This window comes from Haliotis cracherodii, unplaced genomic scaffold (genome assembly GCF_022045235.1).
Source record: "Haliotis cracherodii isolate W230 unplaced genomic scaffold, xgHalCrac1.p SCAF_13, whole genome shotgun sequence".
Classification (NCBI taxonomy): Eukaryota; Metazoa; Mollusca; class Gastropoda; order Lepetellida; family Haliotidae; genus Haliotis; species Haliotis cracherodii.
The window spans coordinates 31356020-31377364 of NW_027266268.1; the positions used below are offsets into that span (position 1 = coordinate 31356020).

Genomic DNA, 21345 nt, shown 5'->3' on the forward strand with positions numbered 1-21345 from the left:
GGCTGTTACAATGAATGCTCGTTCCACCCGTGACGAACAGGTCTTGTTGTTGATGAAATATAGTGATAGCTAAATAGACAGATTTTTTCATTCATGCACCGATTGTCTTTAAATGTAATATTCAGTTATGTATGACTGTTTAATAATCTCATACCAACTTTGACTGGATTAGGTCCAATAGTTTTTCAGATATTGTAGTAAACGTCGGTACCTTAAATTACCTTCCAGACTATGCACCTGGAAAATAGTTAAGCATCACCCCTTGTATATTCCGGCTATATGACGGCGGTCTGAAAATAATCGAGTCTGGACCAGACTATCCAGTCATTGACATCATGGGCATCGATCCATGCAATTGGGATACGATAACATGCATCATTCAAGTCAGCGAGCCTGACCACCCGATCCGGTTAGTCGCCTCTTACGACAAGCATGGGTCACTGAAGACCTATTCTACCCCGGATCTTCACTTGTTCCGGTACCCCCTGGACAACTGGTACAAGAGCACGTGTTCTTCGAGGTGTTCTCAGGGACGGGACCGCCCCCGTGGTCTAGAGGTAGAGCGTCCGCCCGGAGAGCGGAAGGTCCGGGGTTCGATCCCCGGCCGCGCCATACCAAAAGACGTTAAAAGATCGTACTTGTTGTTACTCTGTCTGGCGCTCGACATCAAGGGGCTTAAACAAGGACTGGTCGGCTCGGAGTCTGTGTCTGAGTGGGGTATTCATGTTAAACTGCGGCATGGTATCTCATCAGTCAGTCCTGACAAGTACAAGCAGCCACCACATAGACGAACGCGTGCATGCAAGTCACTGTATAAGAGCAATAATCTTGGACACGACGTTAAACCCAATTACACTTCACCTCAAGGACGGAGTCATATCACATGATCCAAAGTGAATGAGTGAGTTGGGTTTAACAATATTCCAGTTATATCAGGGCGTGTCAGCTTAATGTGGGAGGAAAGCCAGACGTTATGCATGTCTTAGACGTTTACCACTTCGGTGAAACCCACGAGCACGGGTTGGGTGCGGACAAACCTGGAAACATAATCGGGGCGAACTGGGATTCGAACCCACAATCATAGCGTTTCTGGCGTACCCAAGGATGGTGAAATATTTATTGCCGTGGGGCAGTTACAAAACATATCATAAGACAATGGAGTTTGATTTTTGTCCTCTAAAACAGCAGATCGCTTTGTAAATCAAAATATATGTGTTCTGTCATAAAATTTAGAAAATGTTTCGATCTTCTTTAAAAATGCCTATTTATATGGAAATATACAAGCGGAAAAATGTAACTGTGTTTCATATACTGTTACATCAACATATATATATTCTGAAATTAAATAATGCATCTTTCAATACATATTCATGAAAACATCACATTGACTTTCCGGTCGCGATTCACAGTTTGCACGTGGATTTTCATGCACGGCGCACAATTGGGATGTTTGCGTGTTAGTTGGAGCATGATACTCACACATGTGTTCTTTTGAATGCAAACAGCACACAATGGTCAGGTGCTCATCAAGACACATTTGTTTAACAGTCACGTCAACAAGACAGCCACATTCGGTTGGTGCATCTACAGAATCGATACCAAACTGCCACATAACAGCTAGGACAAAAAATGTTCCTGGGTCGCGAAGCATCTAGCACCGACGTCCAGCGATACGCCCAATTTTGCCTCCACGTCACCGTCAGGCACGCCTAGCTTGATGTAGACAGCATCTAATGTTCAAAAGACAAGACTCACACAGATGAGTCCGGATGAGTCATCTGGCCCGCTCTGATGGTCGTGCAATGTTCTACAGGCGTCAGGAGAACGTTCGAGTGACGCTTGCGTCACTCAACGTCGTCAGTTTGGGGTGGAAGTGTACTGTATGGGGTGGCATCTAAACTCAAGGGAGACAGCACTCATCATTGTTGATGGCAATTTTATTGCGTACGCTACCGGAACGACAACGTTCAAGGTCATGTTTTAACCTTTGTGTAAATGCAGGGATGTAACGCCACATTGCAGCAGAATAGAGTACGCCCACGTGTTAGAACAGACGTTTGAGGCAGCATAACATTGCTGTACGTACTACCATGGCCGGGACCCGTGAAGATCCGGGGAAGAATAGGTCTTCAGCAACCCATGCTTGCCGTGAATGGCGACTATGCTTGTCGTAAAAGGCGACTAACGGGATCGGGTGGTCAGGCTCGCGGACTTGGTTGATGCATGTCATCGTATCCCGAATGTGTGGATCGATGCTCATGATGTCAGCCACTGGATTGTCTGGTTCAGACTCGATTATTTACAGACCGTCATATTGCTGGAATATTGCTCACCGCGGCGTTAAACAACAAACCAATAAAACAAATAAACAAAACACAGCTACATCATGTTATCATTTAGTATTGGTCCGGGGCACAAAAAGGTGGAATTCTGGATATATACAAATGGGAATGTCTACGGCCCAAATGAATGGGAAATATAATGGACATGCATTATTGATAGTGTTATTTCGGAGCCTTAAGAATTGTTTATCTTCTTTGGGTTATTAATTCTGCAAACACGGATACAGCCTTTTGTAAAGGAGGTGTGCGTTTAAAAATATCCAAACTATCCTAATTCAGCTGCTCGTCCAGTTTAAAATCAATGTTCAGTTGAAAAGAGGCGGTTGCACAAGTGCAACTTCCGCTTGGCATGTGCAGCACGTATCCCTTGTCAATATAAGCGAACTCTGGGTAACACGTACGGGTACATTTATAGGACAAATGACACATTTCCTGTGTCAAGGGAGTCATTTAAAAATTTCAAAACCATATTCCGACAGAGCTCACTGCCTTCATTTCCAGTCACGAGGTATGTGGGCAGCCATTTTACAGGAAGTTCGTTACAGCAGAGACCATGGAGTAGATCTCTGGTTTTAGCAATGACGGACAACCCATTTTCTGATTGGTTAAAATGAAATTCGCTGATATTGACTGGAAATATTTTGAGGCAAATTCTGATTGTATTTCAAACGAGCCAACGCTCAACTATTATGCTGCCAGACGTCGCGTCCGAAGGTACCAAAAATGGGAATTTCAGTGGAAATTCAAGTATCTCGAATATCATCGCAACGTGACTATAACTACTCATTCTGATTGACATGTGCCAATGGTAAGTTCCATATCTTTTAATCGTTTCCCTACATTAAAAAAACACAGAAAGGCGTTCTGATGGTGCACGCACGTTTTTTAAGCTTGATTACTCTTTAATAGTTCTAAGAACTTTCATCAGGAGTTGAAAACCTTCCTGATTTGAAACTGGAGTTAAGCATTCGTGAATCAAATACACTCTGGTGTTCCATTTCCAAACATCTGACTGCCTGATGCGCACGTAAAAGTGTTACATCTATCCGTGCTTGACTTCACGGTCAAAAGTGTCCGGACTGTCAAGCTAAAACGTTTTGTGTGTTTTGTTTCTTTTATAATTTTCGCAAATTATTAATACACCGTTTGGACAATCAGCAGCTACAAATACAACACTTTATAGTAAGAAAACCAATACGTATGAAACGAGTTATTTACATTAGGAGAAAAAACAGAGTGATCTAGTCTGACAATTATAACATAATTTGTGACGAAAGTGTGCGTGTGCGTGCGTGCGTGCGTGCGTGCGTGCGTGCGTGCGTGCGTGTAATCTTTGCAAGGTTGCTGTACATACAAGTACCATAAATCCATTTTGTCAATAAACGTTATATATTGTGTAAACATCAAAAGAATACATTTACAAACTTTACAGCATTCTTTAATGACAACAATATCCCCTTCGTATTTGACTTGTCGTAAGAGGCAACTAACGGGGTCGGGTGGTCAGGCTCGCTGACTTGGTTGATGCATGTCATCGATCCCAAATAAGTGGATCGATGCTCATGATAACAATCACTGGATCGTCTGGTCCAGACTCGATTATTTACAGACTGCCGTCATGTAGCTGGAATATTGCTGGTTGCGGCGTAAAACAACAAACCAACCTGCCAATGGAATGGGTCCCCAGTAATTAACGACTTAATGGATCGGATGGACAGTATCGCTCACCTGATGTTGATTGGGTGTCACCGTACCCCGACCACGTGGGATTCATAATATCAATCAACTGTTTGTCTACAGACTCGATCAATTTTACAGACCGCCGCCATATAGCTGCAATATTGCTGAGGAAAAAATGCTGGGAGTACTTTTGGGGGTTGAGTCCCATCCGGGATTCGAACCACAATCCCAGAGAAAGGCGCCTAACCAGCGATCTAACCCAATCAGCCACCGAAGCTTCCACTGAAATGAAAGTCCGACAACTGGTAGTCTAGATCACGTACTATTGCCAAGTGTTGGCAAACAAGTTGAGGCAAGAAAACAAACCATATAGACTAAAACTATATTCTTATCACCATTTTTTTGGTAGGATGGATTATCATCGTCATGTCCTTGTGCTTGTGTTGTAAAGAAACCATCAATAATTGAACATAGTAAACTATTTAATGAATATATTGCTGAGAGAGTTGACAGCATGCCTATTGTACTGCAACCGAGAGTGAAAGGGAGAACAATAACAAGACGTGAAACAATGTCAAGCATTTAGTTTTCAGTATCTTTTGACAAATATATCAGCAATATTTTAAACATCTGCATTAAAAGGTACGATTGCACAATTGTATTCGCTTAAGGAACGCGAAAATATCTCTTACGACGAAGTTTAGCTGTCATATTCTCCTTACAGCGTTATTGGGAAGCGCATTTAAATAAGAGTTGAGTTTAGCGTTGTTTAGAGCCATTATTGAATAATGGCGGGAGGCGTGGAGAGGTAACGTTGGAAATCATTTGAATATAAATGTTGTTTTGGGGGAAGTATTGATAACAATATTATTGCTGATAATACCACGTTTACATTTGAGAGTCAGGAAGTGATAGATTTGATCGTTAAGTGCTTCTAGTGTCATGTTTCGGTAATATCCCAAAAGAAAACAAGTACTTCAGTTTTCGTGCAGTGAGTGTTTTGGAAGACTGCCGACGAGAAAGTGATGCCTCAGTTTGGGTAGTGAATACTACGAAGGATATTTTTACCACTGGATATATAATGTGACATTTCAATGTTATCTAGTTTCAACAATCGAGCATTATGGCAGTTCATCAGTGGAGCAGGCGTACAGCGGCCAAAGGTAAGAGGAAATCAGTTTCACTTTCATCTGGAGATCTGTCCCATCATCTAGCACAGACCGTGTGTATGTTGTCTTTGATGAATATGATACAGACCTCCAGATATTACATGTTTCATTGGGTAATCAATATCTTTTGACTCATCTATTCATCACTTTTGGGTTTTTCCCCAAATTAGTGAACATTTTAATATTTAAAAAATGAAATAATGTTTCAGGTGTATATAACTGTTCTAAATATATAGGCTTTGTACCCATGCTGAAAAAGCTTCATTGGGTATTTACTTGTGCTGTTTTTATACATTTGAGCTTTTCATTTAATGAAAACGTTTCTGTGAGCAAGTTAATTGAAAGTAATTGGATTTTAAATATATTTTTGGTGGGTATTTTATGCAAATACCCTGCTTACATAGCTCTGTGATATGTACTGATTCATTCGACATTTATGATATATACCCTGTGGTAGTAAATGAAGTGAATATTAGTAACATGATGATGTCATAGGTCATACTGGGCGGTCGGGTAGCCTAGTGGTTAAAGCGTTCGCTTGTCACACCGAAGACCCGGGTTCGATTCCCAACATGGGTACAATGTGTGAAGCCCATTTCTGGTGTCCCCCGCCGTGATATTGCTGGAATATTGCTAAAAGCGGCGTAAAACCATACTCACTCACTACAGTGTCATACTACAGCAATTTGATATTTTCATAACAGTGGTTTGCTGGAGACAAATGAAGGGGCATTAGGACATTTTTAAGTATTAATCAGCTTATTTATATATAAAACTTTAAACAATATCATTTTTGATGGCAATTAATCAGTGTCAAGATCTTGAAAATCGTATACTATATCTTAAATGGAAACAACACTCCAAGTTTGAAAGTCTTTAAATATGGATTGGGTTTTTCTTCGCTGATCCTTTCAACAAAGTACCGTATGTTGTTTTTACATAGACACTTCACGCCCAGATGTCGGTGTATTCCATCTGCTTTAGTAAATCTACATATATAAACACTTGATCCCCAGCCGTATCATACAAAAAGATGTTACAAGATGGTACTTGTTGTTACCCTGTCTGGCACTTGGCATTAAGGGGCTAAAACAAGGACTGGTCGGCACAGAGTCATTATACTGTGTCTGAATGGGGTATTCATGTTAAACTTTGGCATGGTAATTGGTATCTCAGTGAACAAGCACTATAAATAGTCGTCAGTACGGGCTAGTACAAGCAGCCACACACACACACACACACGTGCATGCACGTCGCTATATTATAAGTGCAATAATCTTGGACGCGACATTAATTACCATAAACACTTGACAAATCTACTGTGCAAGACAACAGTGATTAATCAATCAATGTATTATCTCTAAGTCTTTTAATCAATGTTTTTAGCAACTCAACTCATTCCTTTCTTGCTGGGCTGCCACATGCATATTGCATAACATGTAATACATTCACCAGAGCAGACCTGGATTTATCACCCAATCTTAGATTGAATAATTACCCCAGACACAAGAAATGCCCAATGCGAACCACTGACTCCCATATATCCTTGATAACCCCAGTTGCCGGGGTGACTGTTATTGAGTTATTTTAGTGGTACCAGACTCTTATAGGCTGTCGTCACATAAATGTTGCTGAGAGCGGAGTTAAACAACAAACAACCTTTCTGAAGCTGATGAAATCTGACCTTTCAGCTTCTTGACTAGACATATTTTTTGTGTTTACAAGATTTGTTCTTTTTCATTTTAGGAGCTGATTGCAATAGAATTGAAGAAAAACAAGACGAAGGTTTTAGAAGGCCTTACCTTCTATAGAAAACAAACGTGAGTACAACCAGTGTCTCCACAGAAATGTTTATTTTGTCAGTTACGTTTGTGGAATCAAAGCATTAGTCATATAAACAGGAGTAAAAATATGTCATGTTGTTAACACAAATATGGGAAAATATGGCAGGGTTCTGGAGTCACTGAGATTTGCAGAGGCACGGCTTGCCCAGTCTTAGCATGCCAGAAACCTATGATTGTGGGTTTGAATCCCGATTCGCCCCAATTATGTTTCTAGGTTTTAAGCACCACACCCGTGCTTGTGGGTTTCACCGAAGTGGTAAACTTCTGAGACTTGCATCAATTGGGGCTTTCCTCCCACATTAAGCTGACACTCAGCGATATGACTGGAATACTGTTCAAAGCGGCATTAAACCCAACTCAATCATGGAGATTTGCAGATACAGGAATCAAGGGACTGCTGGGATAGACATGGCCACTTGTCGTCCGAGGCTAGTAACAATCAAGACAGACCAGTCGAGTCATTTTTAACAGTATTCTGAATAACGGTTACAGACTGTATGACTGAATCTGTCATGATCATCGTCTATCTCTTGCCTTCAATAGGATAAACATTTGAGGGAAGAGACTTTCCATAGCCCATATAAAGAACTGCCATACAATATCAGCTATCTGTTTGACATTCCAGAATATTCTTTTGTTCAGTTTTTAAATTTTGAAACAAGAACTTTGTCAAAATATTTTCCAAAGTGTAGTCTGGAATAAGAGTTGCCAGTTTGAGTGTGGAATACTGATGCAATAGTCTGGAATACTGATGCAATAGTGTGGACTACTGATGCAATAGTGTGGACTACTGTTGCAATAGTCTGGACTACTGATGCAATAGTGTGGACTACTGATGCAATAGTGTGGACTACTGTTGCAATAGTCTGGACTACTGTTGCAATAGTCTGGACTACTGTTGCAATAGAATCACAAAAGTGAAAATATCCCCAGTAGTCACACCTACACATCTTTCTTGTCCCTCTGTGCTGTAACCATGGTAACTGGTGTTGCAGGAGCCCCACAGGAGAACAGCTGAAGAAGGAGAGGAAGGTGTCGGAGGCTCGACTCGAGTTCACACAGAAACTCAGCCGCTTCCTGGTGTGTATCCCACTGTTAGGGCAGACACGCGGGGAGTCACCGGGGTCTATGTATTGACCAGCTCAGAACGCTCTCAGTTCCAATGTTGGGGGGTCACAGACATGACCATGGGTCTCTGATAACATGTGGCACAATATCTCACATTAACTATTGTGATGAAATAGAGTGTTAAGTTACCGAGGCAGACTTATTTTTCTCCTCTGTCAAAGATGGAAAGCAACTGATTTTGTTATATCTTAAATGTCCACAAAGTAATCCTTGCATAAATTTGTCACAACTCACCAGTGATGTGAAATATGATGTTTTGTCTCTTGAGTTTTTCGTATATTTGCTGAAAGTTACTCCTCTGATATTTTTCTATAATTGATCGATATTTAGTTAACGATTATCGGTCTCTAAGATCTATGTCGATAGCCAGTGCTATTTTACTGATGTACTTTTGAACTCTTAGAAGCCTTAAAGGACAACAACACTGCCTCTTTGAAAGCATTGAAATATGGATGGCTGTTTTTTGTGGGAATTAAAACTTTGTTCATTATTGACTAGTCTCAACTGGTTTGACTTGACTCCGGTGATTTCTCTGGCTAATTAAAGAGGCGACGTCGAGACATAGAGTTGGAGTATTGTTGCCCTTTAAGCCTATTGTAGATGGTTATTTCAAAGTTTTATGAAAATCAACTATTGATACAGACTGTTCCTCACCAATTAAAATCAGATGTTTTACGCCGATATGACACTTCCCTGCGAGGGGTGGTGGGGTAGCCTAGTGGTTAAGGTGTTTGCTCGTCACGCCAAAGACCCGGGTTCGACACATGGGTACAATGTGAGAAGCCCATTTCTGGTGGCCCCTGCCGTGATTTAACTGAAATATTGCTAAAAGTGGCGTAAAACAATACTTACTCACTTTCTGCGTGAAGCTCAGACAACACTGACAGTACTGGTTTGGGGATGGAAATCATACAGATGTTGAATGTTTGAGTCTAGAAGACCTCGACCACTGATGTGTCTGTTGTTTCCAGGGCCTGGATGAGGTTCAGAGCTATGACCTCCTCATTTCCTTCCTGGCCAACGACTTCCGCGGCTCCAAGAAAAACCTGCAGGTGACCACAACGTAATACTTGCACACCCTTAATGATGTGGTAGAGTGGTTTAGTCCAATACAGTCACCTCTGGATTTAACAAAGATGAATGAAAAGTGAACCTCTTTGTTTTCTTTAACAACTTGCAAAGCCATGTATGACTCCCAGCGTAGTGCCTGCTGTCACACTATCAAGTGTCTGGGAGCCAGATGAATTAATACAGGCACACAGACACAGAGAAAGACGCGCACGCTCACACACTAAGCGCACACACACATACAGAGACGCACACAGCTGCACACTAAGCACACACACATACAGACATGCACACAGCTACACACACACACACACACACACACACCACACACAAATAGTGCTAGTTTTATGCTTCTCTCTAAAAGGTATAGATAGAACTACGTAGCATTTTGAATGCATTTACAGAAAATAAAGGAGTTGTTATCCATAAATTGTGTCAACTTTGTCAGCCGTCAGCTTCTAAGTAATACATGTGTCAGTTGGCATGCTGGAAGCATTTTGTGTATTAATGCCACAGTGTACATTAATAGTGCGAGGCCACAGCAGTCTTCACATTCATGGGCACAGAGCAGTTGGAACTCTTGACTTTCATCTGTTGGTGCGATTGAAAAGATAATCATGTTGCCAAGAGGATGGATAAATATTGGTGTCTCAGAATGTAACTTTGTTTTATCCCTGAACTCTTGCAGCAAGTATTTGGTCATGAGCGCCACGCCCAGGCGCTGATCATGAAGATCCGCGACTACTACTTCACGGAGAGGCTGTACCTTCTGAAGTGTCTCCACCAGGTCCTCAACTTCTGGCCCGACACACAACACCCGTACAAGGTGAGTCATGTGTCCACAGCACCTGTCCAAGGTGAGTCATGTCGACACAACACCCGTACAAGGTGTGAGTCATGTCGACACAACACCCGTTCAAGGTGTGAGTCATGTCGACACAACACCCGTACAAGGTGTGAGTCATGTGTCTACACAACACCCGTACAAGGTGTGAGTCATGTCGACACAACACCCATACAAGGTGTGAGTCATGTGTTGACACAACACCCGTACAAGGTGTGAGTCATGTCGACACAACACCCATACAAGGGTTGAGTCATGTGTTGACACAACACCCGTACAAGGTGAGTCATGTGTTGACACAACACCCGTACAAGGTGTGAGTCATGTCGACACAACACCCATACAAGGGTTGAGTCATGTGTTGACACAACACCCGTACAAGGTGAGTCATGTGTTGACACAACTACCGTACAAGGTGTGAGTCATGTCGACACAACACCCGTACAAGGTGTGAGTCATGTCGACACAACACCCGTACAAGGTGTGAGTCATGTCGACACAACACCCATACAAGGTGTGAGTCATGTGTTGACACAACACCCATACAATGTGTGAGTCATGTCGACACAACACCCGTACAAGGTGTGAGTCATGTCGACACAACACCCGTACAAGGTGTGAGTCATGTCAACACAACACCCGTACAAGGTGAGTCATGTGTTGACACAACTACCGTACAAGGTGTGAGTCATGTCGACACAACACCCATACAAGGTGTGAGTCATGTCAACACAACACCCGTACAAGGTGAGTCATGTGTCGACACAACACCCATACAAGGTGTGAGTCATGTCAACACAACACCCGTACAAGGTGTGAGTCATGTCAACACAACACCCATACAAGGTGTGAGTCATGTCGACACAACACCCGTACAAGGTGTGAGTCATGTCGACACAACACCCATACAAGGTGTGAGTCATGTCAACACAACACCCGTACAAGGTGAGTCATGTGTCGACACAACACCCATACAAGGTGAGTCATGTCAACACAACACCCATACAAGGTGTGAGTCATGTCAACACAACACCCGTACAAGGTGAGTCATGTGTCGACACAACACCCATACAAGGTGTGAGTCATGTCGACACAACACCCATACAAGGTGTGAGTCATGTCGACACAACACCCATACAAGGTGTGAGTCATGTCAACACAACACCCGTACAAGGTGAGTCATGTGTCGACACAACACCCATACAAGGTGTGAGTCATGTCGACACAACACCCGTACAAGGTGTGAGTCATGTCAACACAACACCCGTACAAGGTGAGTCATGTGTCGACACAACACCCATACAAGGTGTGAGTCATGTCAACACAACACCCATACAAGGTGTGAGTCATGTCGACACAACACCCGTACAAGGTGTGAGTCATGTCGACACAACACCCATACAAGGTGTGAGTCATGTGTTGACACAACACCCGTACAAGGTGTGAGTCATGTGTTGACACAACACCCGTACAAGGTGTGAGTCATGTCGACACAACACCCATACAAGGTGTGAGTCATGTCGACACAACACCCATACAATGTGTGAGTCATGTCGACACAACACCCGTACAAGGTGTGAGTCATGTCGACACAACACCCGTACAAGGTGTGAGTCATGTCGACACAACACCCGTACAAGGTGAGTCATGTGTTGACACAACTACCGTACAAGGTGTGAGTCATGTCGACACAACACCCGTACAAGGTGTGAGTCATGTGTTGACACAACACCCGTACAAGGTGATTCATGTCGACACAACACCCGTACAAGGTGTGAGTCATGTGTTGACACAACACCCGTACAAGGTGTGAGTCATGTTGACACAACACCCATACAAGGTGTGAGTCATGTCGACACAACACCCGTACAAGGTGAGTCATGTGTTGACACAACACCCATACAAGGTGTGAGTCATGTGTTGACACAACACCCGTACAAGGTGTGAGTCATGTCGACACAACACCCGTACAAGGTGAGTCATGTGTTGACACAACACCCGTACAAGGTGAGTCATGTGTTGACACAACACCCGTACAAGGTGTGAGTCATGTGTTGACACAACACCCATACAAGGTGTGAGTCATGTCGACACAACACCCATACAAGGTGTGAGTCATGTCGACACAACACCCGTACAAGGTGTGAGTCATGTCGACACAACACCCGTACAAGGTGTGAGTCATGTCGACACAACACCCGTACAAGGTGTGAGTCATGTGTTGACACAACACCCGTACAAGGTGATTCATGTCGACACAACACCCGTACAAGGTGTGAGTCATGTGTTGACACAACACCCGTACAAGGTGTGAGTCATGTGTTGACACAACACCCGTACAAGGTGTGAGTCATGTTGACACAACACCCATACAAGGTGTGAGTCATGTCGACACAACACCCGTACAAGGTGAGTCATGTGTTGACACAACACCCATACAAGGTGTGAGTCATGTCGACACAACACCCGTACAAGGTGTGAGTCATGTCGACACAACACCCATACAAGGTGTGAGTCATGTCGACACAACACCTGTACAAGGTGTGAGTCATGTTGACACAACACCCATACAAGGTGTGAGTCATGTTGACACAACACCCGTACAAGGTGAGTCATGTCGACACAACACCCGTACAAGGTGTGAGTCATGTCAACACAACACCCGTACAAGGTGTGAGTCATGTCGACACAACACCCGTACAAGGTGTGAGTCATGTCGACACAACACCCATACAAGGTGAGTCATGTGTTGACACAACACCCGTACAAGGTGTGAGTCATGTCGACACAACACCTGTACAAGGTGTGAGTCATGTGTTGACACAACACCTGTACAGGGTGTGAGTCATGTCAACACAACACCCGTACAAGGTGTGAGTCATGTGTTGACACAACACCCGTACAAGGTGTGAGTCATGTCGACACAACACCTGTACAAGGTGTGAGTCATGTGTTGACACAACACCCGTACAAGGTGTGAGTCATGTCAACACAACACCCGTACAAGGTGTGAGTCATGTGTTGACACAACACCCATACAAGGTGTGAGTCATGTGTTGACACAACACCCGTACAAGGTGTGAGTCATGTCAACACAACACCCGTACAAGGTGTGAGTCATGTGTTGACACAACACCCGTACAAGGTGTGAGTCATGTGTCGACAACACCTGTACAAGGTGTGAGTCATGTGTCGACAACACCTGTACAAGGTGAGTCATGTGTCTACAACACCTGTAGAAGGTGTGAGTCATGTGTCGACAACAACTGTACAAGGTGAGTCATGTGTTTACAATACCTGTACAAGGTGTGAGTCATGTGTTTATATCTTGACGTACTTGCCCTGTATGTACATCTTGACTTACTTGCCCTGTGTTTCCATCTTGACTTATTTGCCCTGTGTTTACATCTTGACTTACTTGCCCTGTGTTTACATCTGGACTTACTTGCTCTGTGTTTACATCTGGACTTACTTGCCCTGTGTTTACATCTGGACTTACTTGCCCTGTGTTTACATCTGGACTTTATTTGCCCTGTGTTTACATCTTGAGTTACATCCCCTGTGTTTACATCTTGACTTACATCCTGTGTTTACATCTTGAGTTACATCCTCTGTGTTTACATCTTGAGTTACATCCTCTGTGTTTACATCTTGACTTGCTTCCTCTGTGTTTACATCTTGTCTTACTTGCCCTGTGTTGATGTCTCGACTTACTTGCCCTGTGTTTACATCTGGACGTGCTTGCCCTGTGTTGATTTCTTGACTTACTTGCCCTGTGTTTACAAAGTGACTTACTTGCCCTGTGTTTACATCTTGATTTACTTGTCCTGTGTTTACATCTTGACTTACTTGTCCTGTGTTTACATCTTGACTTACATTCTCTGTGTTTACATCTTGACTTACATTCTGTGTTTACATCTTGAGTTACTTGCCCTGTGTTTACATCTTGAAGTACTTGCCCAGTGTTTACATATTGATTTACATGCCCTGTGTTTAGATCTTGTCTTACTTTCCCTGTTTACATATTGATTTACTTGCCCTGTGTTTACATCTTGATTTACGTGTCCCTGTGTTTACATCTTGTCTTACTTTCCCTGTTTACATCTTGTCTTACTTTCCCTGTTTACATATTGATTTACTTGCCCTGTGTTTACATCTTGACTTACTTGCCCTGTGTTTACATCTTGACTTACTTGCCCTGTGTTTACGTCTTGAGTTACTTGCCCTGTTTACATCTTGACTTACTTACCCTGTGTTTACATCTTGACATACTTGCCTGGTGTTTACGTCTTGACATACTTGCCCTGTGTTGCTGCAGGAGGCGTACAGCCAGTTCCTGAATGACCTGCTGGACAACTACCAGCTCACAGAGAAGGTGAGAGTTGTGGCCCTTGGTTGTGCCAGTATCCACTGATCCAAGATTTGGCTCGTAATATTTGGCGAATAACAGGGAGTGTCCCTGTCTTCCATACCTTGGAAACCATAATGCAAATCTTCAACAATATGTATTGTGGTTCAATCTATATTGCGAAAGTACTATGTAAGTGTATTTCTTGGGTTATATCAGTAATGAAATACATTAAATCTACCTAGTGCAGCAGATGTTGGCTGAATAAGTACATATTGCTATTTGTCACTGTGTTACCTTCCTTGGTTACGTTACAATTAGCATCACAATGGTTACAAATGGCAGACAGGCCAGATGAGATACGAGATCGTTCCCATCAAAAAGTGTCGCAATATGTTGCAATTACAAAATTGAAGCACATAAGCTGTTCTACCTGTTACATATGCACTATACTTTCTTTCTTTGTCGGGACTATTCTGAAGTTTGAGTGTAACACGTCTCTCAGGTTTGCCTTTTCATTTCAGCTGTTGTCTCAGTTCTCCGATGTGTGTAAAGCTCAGATGCCGACCTGGGAGTCTCACGGACCACTGATGGTGAGTTGTAGTCGTTCTGGTTCAAGGACAAACCTACCAATAAAAACCAGCAGAGAGCATCCAAACTAGGGCTGGGATGAGTCCAAATTTACTACCTGGGTACCTACCCCCCTATTACCCGACCCTACACGAGTACCTGCAGGAGGTCTCAAGAGATAGGTACAAAATGTCCGATTGGGAAACGTTAAACTGTACTCGTGTCAAAATGTTTTTTGATACACGTATAAACCGATCCTGTCATGCATACGCTGAAGTTGACTGAAGTTTTATCTTTATGCAAAATATAACTTTAGTAGGAATGTGTGCATAGGCATAAAGAAATGTGAACATCGGTCACTTATATTGTTACCACAGAGTTCTAGATAATTTTTGCCATTAAACAATATAATCACATGACTAACCATGGGTCCGGGTTGTCCTGTGGGTACCCAGGTCCTACTCAGTATCCACCCGAGTTACCCATCCCTGCCCTCATCCAAAATAGGGATGTGCACACTTTGAATAGAAACAGCCACACAAATTCCAAACAAGACACAATCCCCATAACATGTGCCTCATAATGATTATAACCTGCCACATTTTCAATGGAGACCGGGGGCACGGGTGGCCTAGTCGCTATGCAGAGTTGCGTCCCTTGGGCACGCCAGAAACCTATGATTGTGGGTTCGAATCCCAGTTCGCCCCAATTATGTTTCTAGGTTTGTCAGCACCATACCCATGATCGTGGGTTTAACCGAAGTGGTAAACGCCTGAGACCTGCATCACTTGGGGCTTTCCTCCCACATTAAGCTGACACGCCGTGATATAACTGGAATACTGTTAAAAGCGGCCTTAATCCCAACTCACTCACTCACTCAATGGAGACCGCAATAAACGGAATGTTTGCTGTGGTCTGCATGATGTACTGTGTTTGGTGCCAGTGAAAATATGGCAGTTTTTAGTCATTATGATGCACACTTTATGGAATATGTGTGTCTGTTTCTTTTTAAAGTGTCTACAAATTCCATAGTTTGGCTGCTCTCTGCTGGTTTTTATTGGTTGGCATGAAGTAGTGGGTTGGTTATGGCAGGATTTTGTCAAAATTGTGCACTTTTGGTTAAAGGCACCAAACTTAGCACACTTATACACAGAACCACTCCGACCATTTCTGGATATGGATCCAGCTCAGCACCGCCCCTGGTGGTAGAAAATCCAAAATGGCCGCCGACATGGCTGAAATCTCTATGATGACAATCTTTACATAATATATCATAAACATATGGTCAATCTTAGTAATTTATTCAGGATGAGTTGATGAATGGAAAAAATTCATCTGATTCATAAAGCCATTTTCATTTGGCATTTCTTTATGTCCACTGTCCTGATGTGTTACCAACATTCTCTGAATCAGGCATCAGCAACCCAGACTTGCTGTAAGAGGCGACTACTGGTCGTGAGAGGCGACTAACAGGATCGGGTGGTCAGGCTCGCTGGCTTGTTTGATGCATGTCATCTTATCCCAATTGCTTGGATCGATGCTCATGATGTCAGTCACTGGATTGTCTGGTCCAGACTCGATTATTTACAGATCGCCATCGTATAGCTGAAATATTGCTGAGTGTGGCGTTAAACAACAAACAAACAAACAGATAGCTAGATCCTTTAAACAAGGCATTAAACAACAAACAAACACTGAATCATGTGCTAAATCTCAGTTGAATCAAGTGCAAGCTGTTGAATCTTGTTTCAGACGGACCATCAATCTCAGGCATGGATACACCAGAATCTGAAAGAACAGGTGGGTGACCTTGGGTGACCTTGGGAACAGAAGGTCAGGCAGTCAGACGTGACACATCAGGACCACCAGTGTTGCACTGTTTAAGTTGTGCCCAAATTCACTACTGATGCCCAGTAGAAAAGCTTGGAGTTTTAAATTCTCTCATGTCTTATTTGGGTAAATCGCTTCCATTGGCGAGAAGTATTTGTTCAAAATTCTAAAAGGATGGGTGGTGATTTTGTGTTAGAATGATGGTCGTGAGAAGTGATTTCATGGATCGGGTGTGACTTTGTGACTTAATGGTGTGTCAACGTTACCCTGACGGTCTGGATCGTTACTATAATCCTGAGAATCAATCACTGGATTGTCTGGTCAAGACACGATTGTTTACAGGTGCCGTCATGTAACTGAAATACAGCTGAGTTTGGAGTTAAAGGACAAAGTAGTGTAGTCATATTTGCTCTGTCTGCCTATGATGAACAAAATTCAAATTATGTGTCATGTTGCATATTTTTGGAGTTTTTCAAGGCAAATAAATATCTGAGATAAAGTCAGGTGTACTGGTTACCTCCCAGGAATGATCATTACATTATTACCATGGTTACAGTGGTCAAAATCTCATTTACTAGTTCTTGGGACCTTCAAAAGATTTTGAGTTATCCAAAGTGTTGTGTTAAGCATTAATTACATCATAAAGCCCAGAATAATTTTGTAGGCGTCATAAGGCTAAAAAAATAATAGACTTGTTTTCTCAGGCACCGCCCGCATCATCATAAAGTCTGCTGCATGTTTCGTTTTTGTTTCTATTTCTCCTCTCTCTCTCTTCCCCCCAAAAATCTTTAAATATTTGGTGTCTCTAACCCACAACCCTGGCAGTTAAATACTACAATACTCCAGAACAACATGATTTCTCCCGAAATTATTGTAAAAAAAATTTGGTTACTTACTAGCTTGAACAAATTAAAAAGCAAAAACACTGCCTGCTCACGCAATAATTTCAAAATCCATTGCCTGAGCCACCCGTGAAGATTCCGGGGTAGAATAGGTCTTCAGCATCCAATGCTTGTCGTACCAGGCGACTAACGGGATCGGGGGGTCAGGCTCGCTGACTTGGTGGATGCAGGTCATCAATCCCAATTGCGTGGATTGTTGCTCATGATATCCATCACTGGATTGTCTGGTCCAGACTCGATTATTTACAGACCGCCGTCATATAGCTGGAATATAGCTGAGTGCGGCGTTAAACAACAAACCAAACCAACCAACCATTGCCTGAGCACCTATTCTATTATTTCTTTTTTAAGCCTAAGCAAGATTGTCCTTACGATAAACAAGCTATCTTGTGAATGGTGTTGTGAAAGGCATCTGCTGACAGATTACCCCGTGAGGCCAATGAAATTTTTTATTTGTGTTCCAGTGTGAACTACTTGAGCTGCTGCTACTTTACTTCAAAGACTTTGAGACGAATGAAAAAGGGTTTGTGGATCTCCTGGAGAAATTCAAGGTTTGCATCATCAACAAACTCAGTCACATGCTGCATCCGACTTTAGCCACTTGTCCAAGGCTCAGTTTAGTCAAATTATTGTCTCTCTAGTAAGCTCAGCTAATAATAATCTGACTTGTGAAGATTCAGGGTAGAATAGGTCTTCAGCAACCCATCCTTGCCATAAAAAGCGACTATGCTTGTCGTAAGAGGCGACTAACGGGATCGGGTGGTCAGACTCGCTGACTTGGTTGATGCTTGTCATCAATTCCAGTTGTGTGGATCAACGGTCATGATGTCAATAATTGGATTGTCTGGTCCAGACTCGATTATTTACAGAGTATAGCTGGTATATTGCTGAGTGTGGCGTTAAACAACAAACAAATAATAATAATAATCTACATAATAACACTTACCGGTAACTCAACTGAAAAAGACGCTAGTTCAAGTTCGGGCTAGTTGTCTCAAACGTTTTTGGCACCAACACACGATTGTTCTGTGTGGGCTTTGTGTGATGGAAGTGGACACAGGTGGTCCAGTCACCCAAGCCACCGCAATGTGTTGTTCAGAGCTGTGTCCCGAAGGCCCATCTGAACCTTATGATCATGAGTTTGAATCCCAGATTCGCCACGATCTGGATTCATGGTGTTTCAACACCAAGGCCATGCTCGTGGGTTTCACCAAGGTCAATGACCTGCATAACTTTCCACCCACATTGTACTGATACTAATCTGTGCCATGAGCTACTAGTTTGAAGCCTGTGTCTTGTAAGATGCTGTTCGGTCTAGTAAGCTAATAATAGTCTGTATAAAAACTCCAAATTGTACTGAAAATGATGCAGAGAGCCAAGTTCGGGCAAGTAATCTCCAATGTTTTTGGCTGCTGATACACTGATATGACTGAAAAACTGCTCACTCACTCACTCACTCACTCACTCACTCACTCACTCACTCACTCACTCACTCACTCACTCACTCACTCACTCACTCACTCACTCACTCACTCACTCACTTCATTGATAATAATCTGGTGTCTCATTTCTAGTCTGTCTGTTTCAGGGTCATGGGTTTGGGTACCTGCAGAGCTACAAACATGCACTGGGGAAAGCTGATGAGAAAATAGTCAAAAGAATAGGGTAGGATATCTTCCCTTTTGTATGTGGTCGTGGCAGGCCTCGAGTCACGGTAGTTTGTGCACCTAGTGTCATGTATGTATGTTGGAAATTAACGTGATTAAGCGCCAGTATTTTGAGGTCCCTTTTTATGTTAATGTTATGTAAGAGTAAATCTAGGTGTTTTCGCCTGTTTGAAGGATGATAATCGGCCATGTCTGCTGCAAAATTCCCAATTCTTTCAAATATATGAATCCTTGCTGTTTTTATTTCATTTCAACTTATTTCAACTTGTTAAAACATTGCAATTTTGAACAAAAAAATGTTTTTCTCTCAATTTGACTGCCACCAAAACCAAGGGCCCAATTGCGTGGATCGATGCTCACGATGTCAATTACTGGATTGTCTGGTCCACACTCGATTATTTACAGACTGACGTCATATAACTGGAATATTGCTGAGTGTGTCGTTTGACAACAACCAAACTTAGTTTGGAATCCCAGAAAAAATGCTGTTTTGTATGACCATCACCTTGTTGCTGATGTCCCCTCGTGTTTAGACATGCTAAACATTGGTCGTCAGGAGGGCTGTTTAACATCTCCTAGTGTGCAGTCGTCATGTATGGGTAAATGTCTGTCCACTATTGTCCAGATACCTGGAGATGCTCATCCTGCTGGACCTGATGGACTTCACCACCGCTGCCAAGTGTCGGGAGGACAACAAGTGAGTCATCCGTTACCATGGCAACCCAACAGGATTTTAGTGAAAACGATTGTCCTTTCTTGTGCTCTTTCCCTCCCTCCCACCCCCCATCTGTAAACAGCAGGGATTGAAATCTAAGCGGAAACGCGGAAAATCACATTATTTAAAACAGTAGTCCTCGGGAAAAATCATATTCCTTGTAAAAATATAATCAAAGATTATAAAAAAAACACTCCGAAAAATGTTATTGAAAACCGTACAACTGTAGCGGATTGTCCTGTTTTCGATCAGAGATTTCAGCATCATAGGTTTTCGGACATCATGGGTTTTCTATCACGAATACTTGCACTATAACGTGGGGTGTGACGTCACACAGAAATTGTAATTACTCAGATGATGGCTTGTTTTTAAGATGAAGTTGTCTTTTAGCCTATAAGTGAATGAGATGTTTTACAGTTGTTCATGTGATTAGCGAGAAAACTATGAATGTTTCTTCAGCGTCCGAAAACCCATAACACGGGGATATATGTTGTATTAATGTTTTATGTTTGCAATGGAGTTGGGTTTTTTTTCAGCTAAAGGTAAGTAAGTACATGGTATGTTTTTTTCAATATGCTTCAACATGGGGAAAGGGTCAGACATTGCACGCTTGTGACAGTTGTCCTTGTGTCTGAGGGGTGAAGTTTAACACAGTTTAACGTGTATGATCATAGGAAATGTCCTGCTCAAACCCTTGACAACCCATGGTTAATTATTAGACTCTACTACAGACTGGGGGCGGTCGTGTAGCCTAGTGGTTAAAGCGTTCGCTCGTCACACCGAAGACCCGGGTTCGATTCCCGACATGGGTACAATGTTTGAAGCCCATTTCTGTTGTCCCCCGCCGGGATATTGCTGGAATATTGCTAAAAGCGGCGTAAAACCATACTCACTCACTCACTACTACAGACTGTGTTCAGGAGTCAAAACGTGTTTGTGTGAGGCTTTGAATCAGAAAACTGTTGAGGTTTCTACTCAATCTAGCTATCGCTACACAAAGATCAGATGACATCCCATTTCAGGTCACGTCAGAAAGACTTTTCATTCATATAATCATTGCGTCATTTATAAGATAACGTAAGTCTGAATGTGTTTTCTAATCATACAAAGGTTAACACGGGGCATTTTGTACAACGGTTCCGGGTTGAACGACTGATTCTAAATGCTGAACAAGTGGCATTTTCTTTTTCTCGCTACAATGGGATACACATTTGAAATGGAAGACTTTCCATAGCTTG

General features: G+C 42.6%; 1 protein-coding gene across 1 annotated transcript in view; it reads left to right on the plus strand.

Annotated features, from left to right (window-relative positions):
* The first annotated feature begins 4808 nt into the window (after nucleotides 1-4808).
* LOC139459837 (nucleoporin NUP188-like) overlaps nucleotides 4809-21345 on the plus strand; it is a 94859-nt gene continuing 78322 nt past the window's right edge. The window contains exons 1-12 of the mRNA XM_071241542.1: nucleotides 4809-4830; nucleotides 5128-5185; nucleotides 6938-7011; nucleotides 8031-8115; nucleotides 9135-9215; nucleotides 9920-10057; nucleotides 14394-14450; nucleotides 14948-15016; nucleotides 16746-16793; nucleotides 18190-18276; nucleotides 19314-19390; nucleotides 20018-20089. Coding sequence (XP_071097643.1) covers nucleotides 4811-4830; nucleotides 5128-5185; nucleotides 6938-7011; nucleotides 8031-8115; nucleotides 9135-9215; nucleotides 9920-10057; nucleotides 14394-14450; nucleotides 14948-15016; nucleotides 16746-16793; nucleotides 18190-18276; nucleotides 19314-19390; nucleotides 20018-20089 — 866 coding nt within the window. The 5' untranslated portion in view covers nucleotides 4809-4810. The remainder of the gene's footprint in view (nucleotides 4831-5127; nucleotides 5186-6937; nucleotides 7012-8030; nucleotides 8116-9134; nucleotides 9216-9919; nucleotides 10058-14393; nucleotides 14451-14947; nucleotides 15017-16745; nucleotides 16794-18189; nucleotides 18277-19313; nucleotides 19391-20017; nucleotides 20090-21345) is intronic.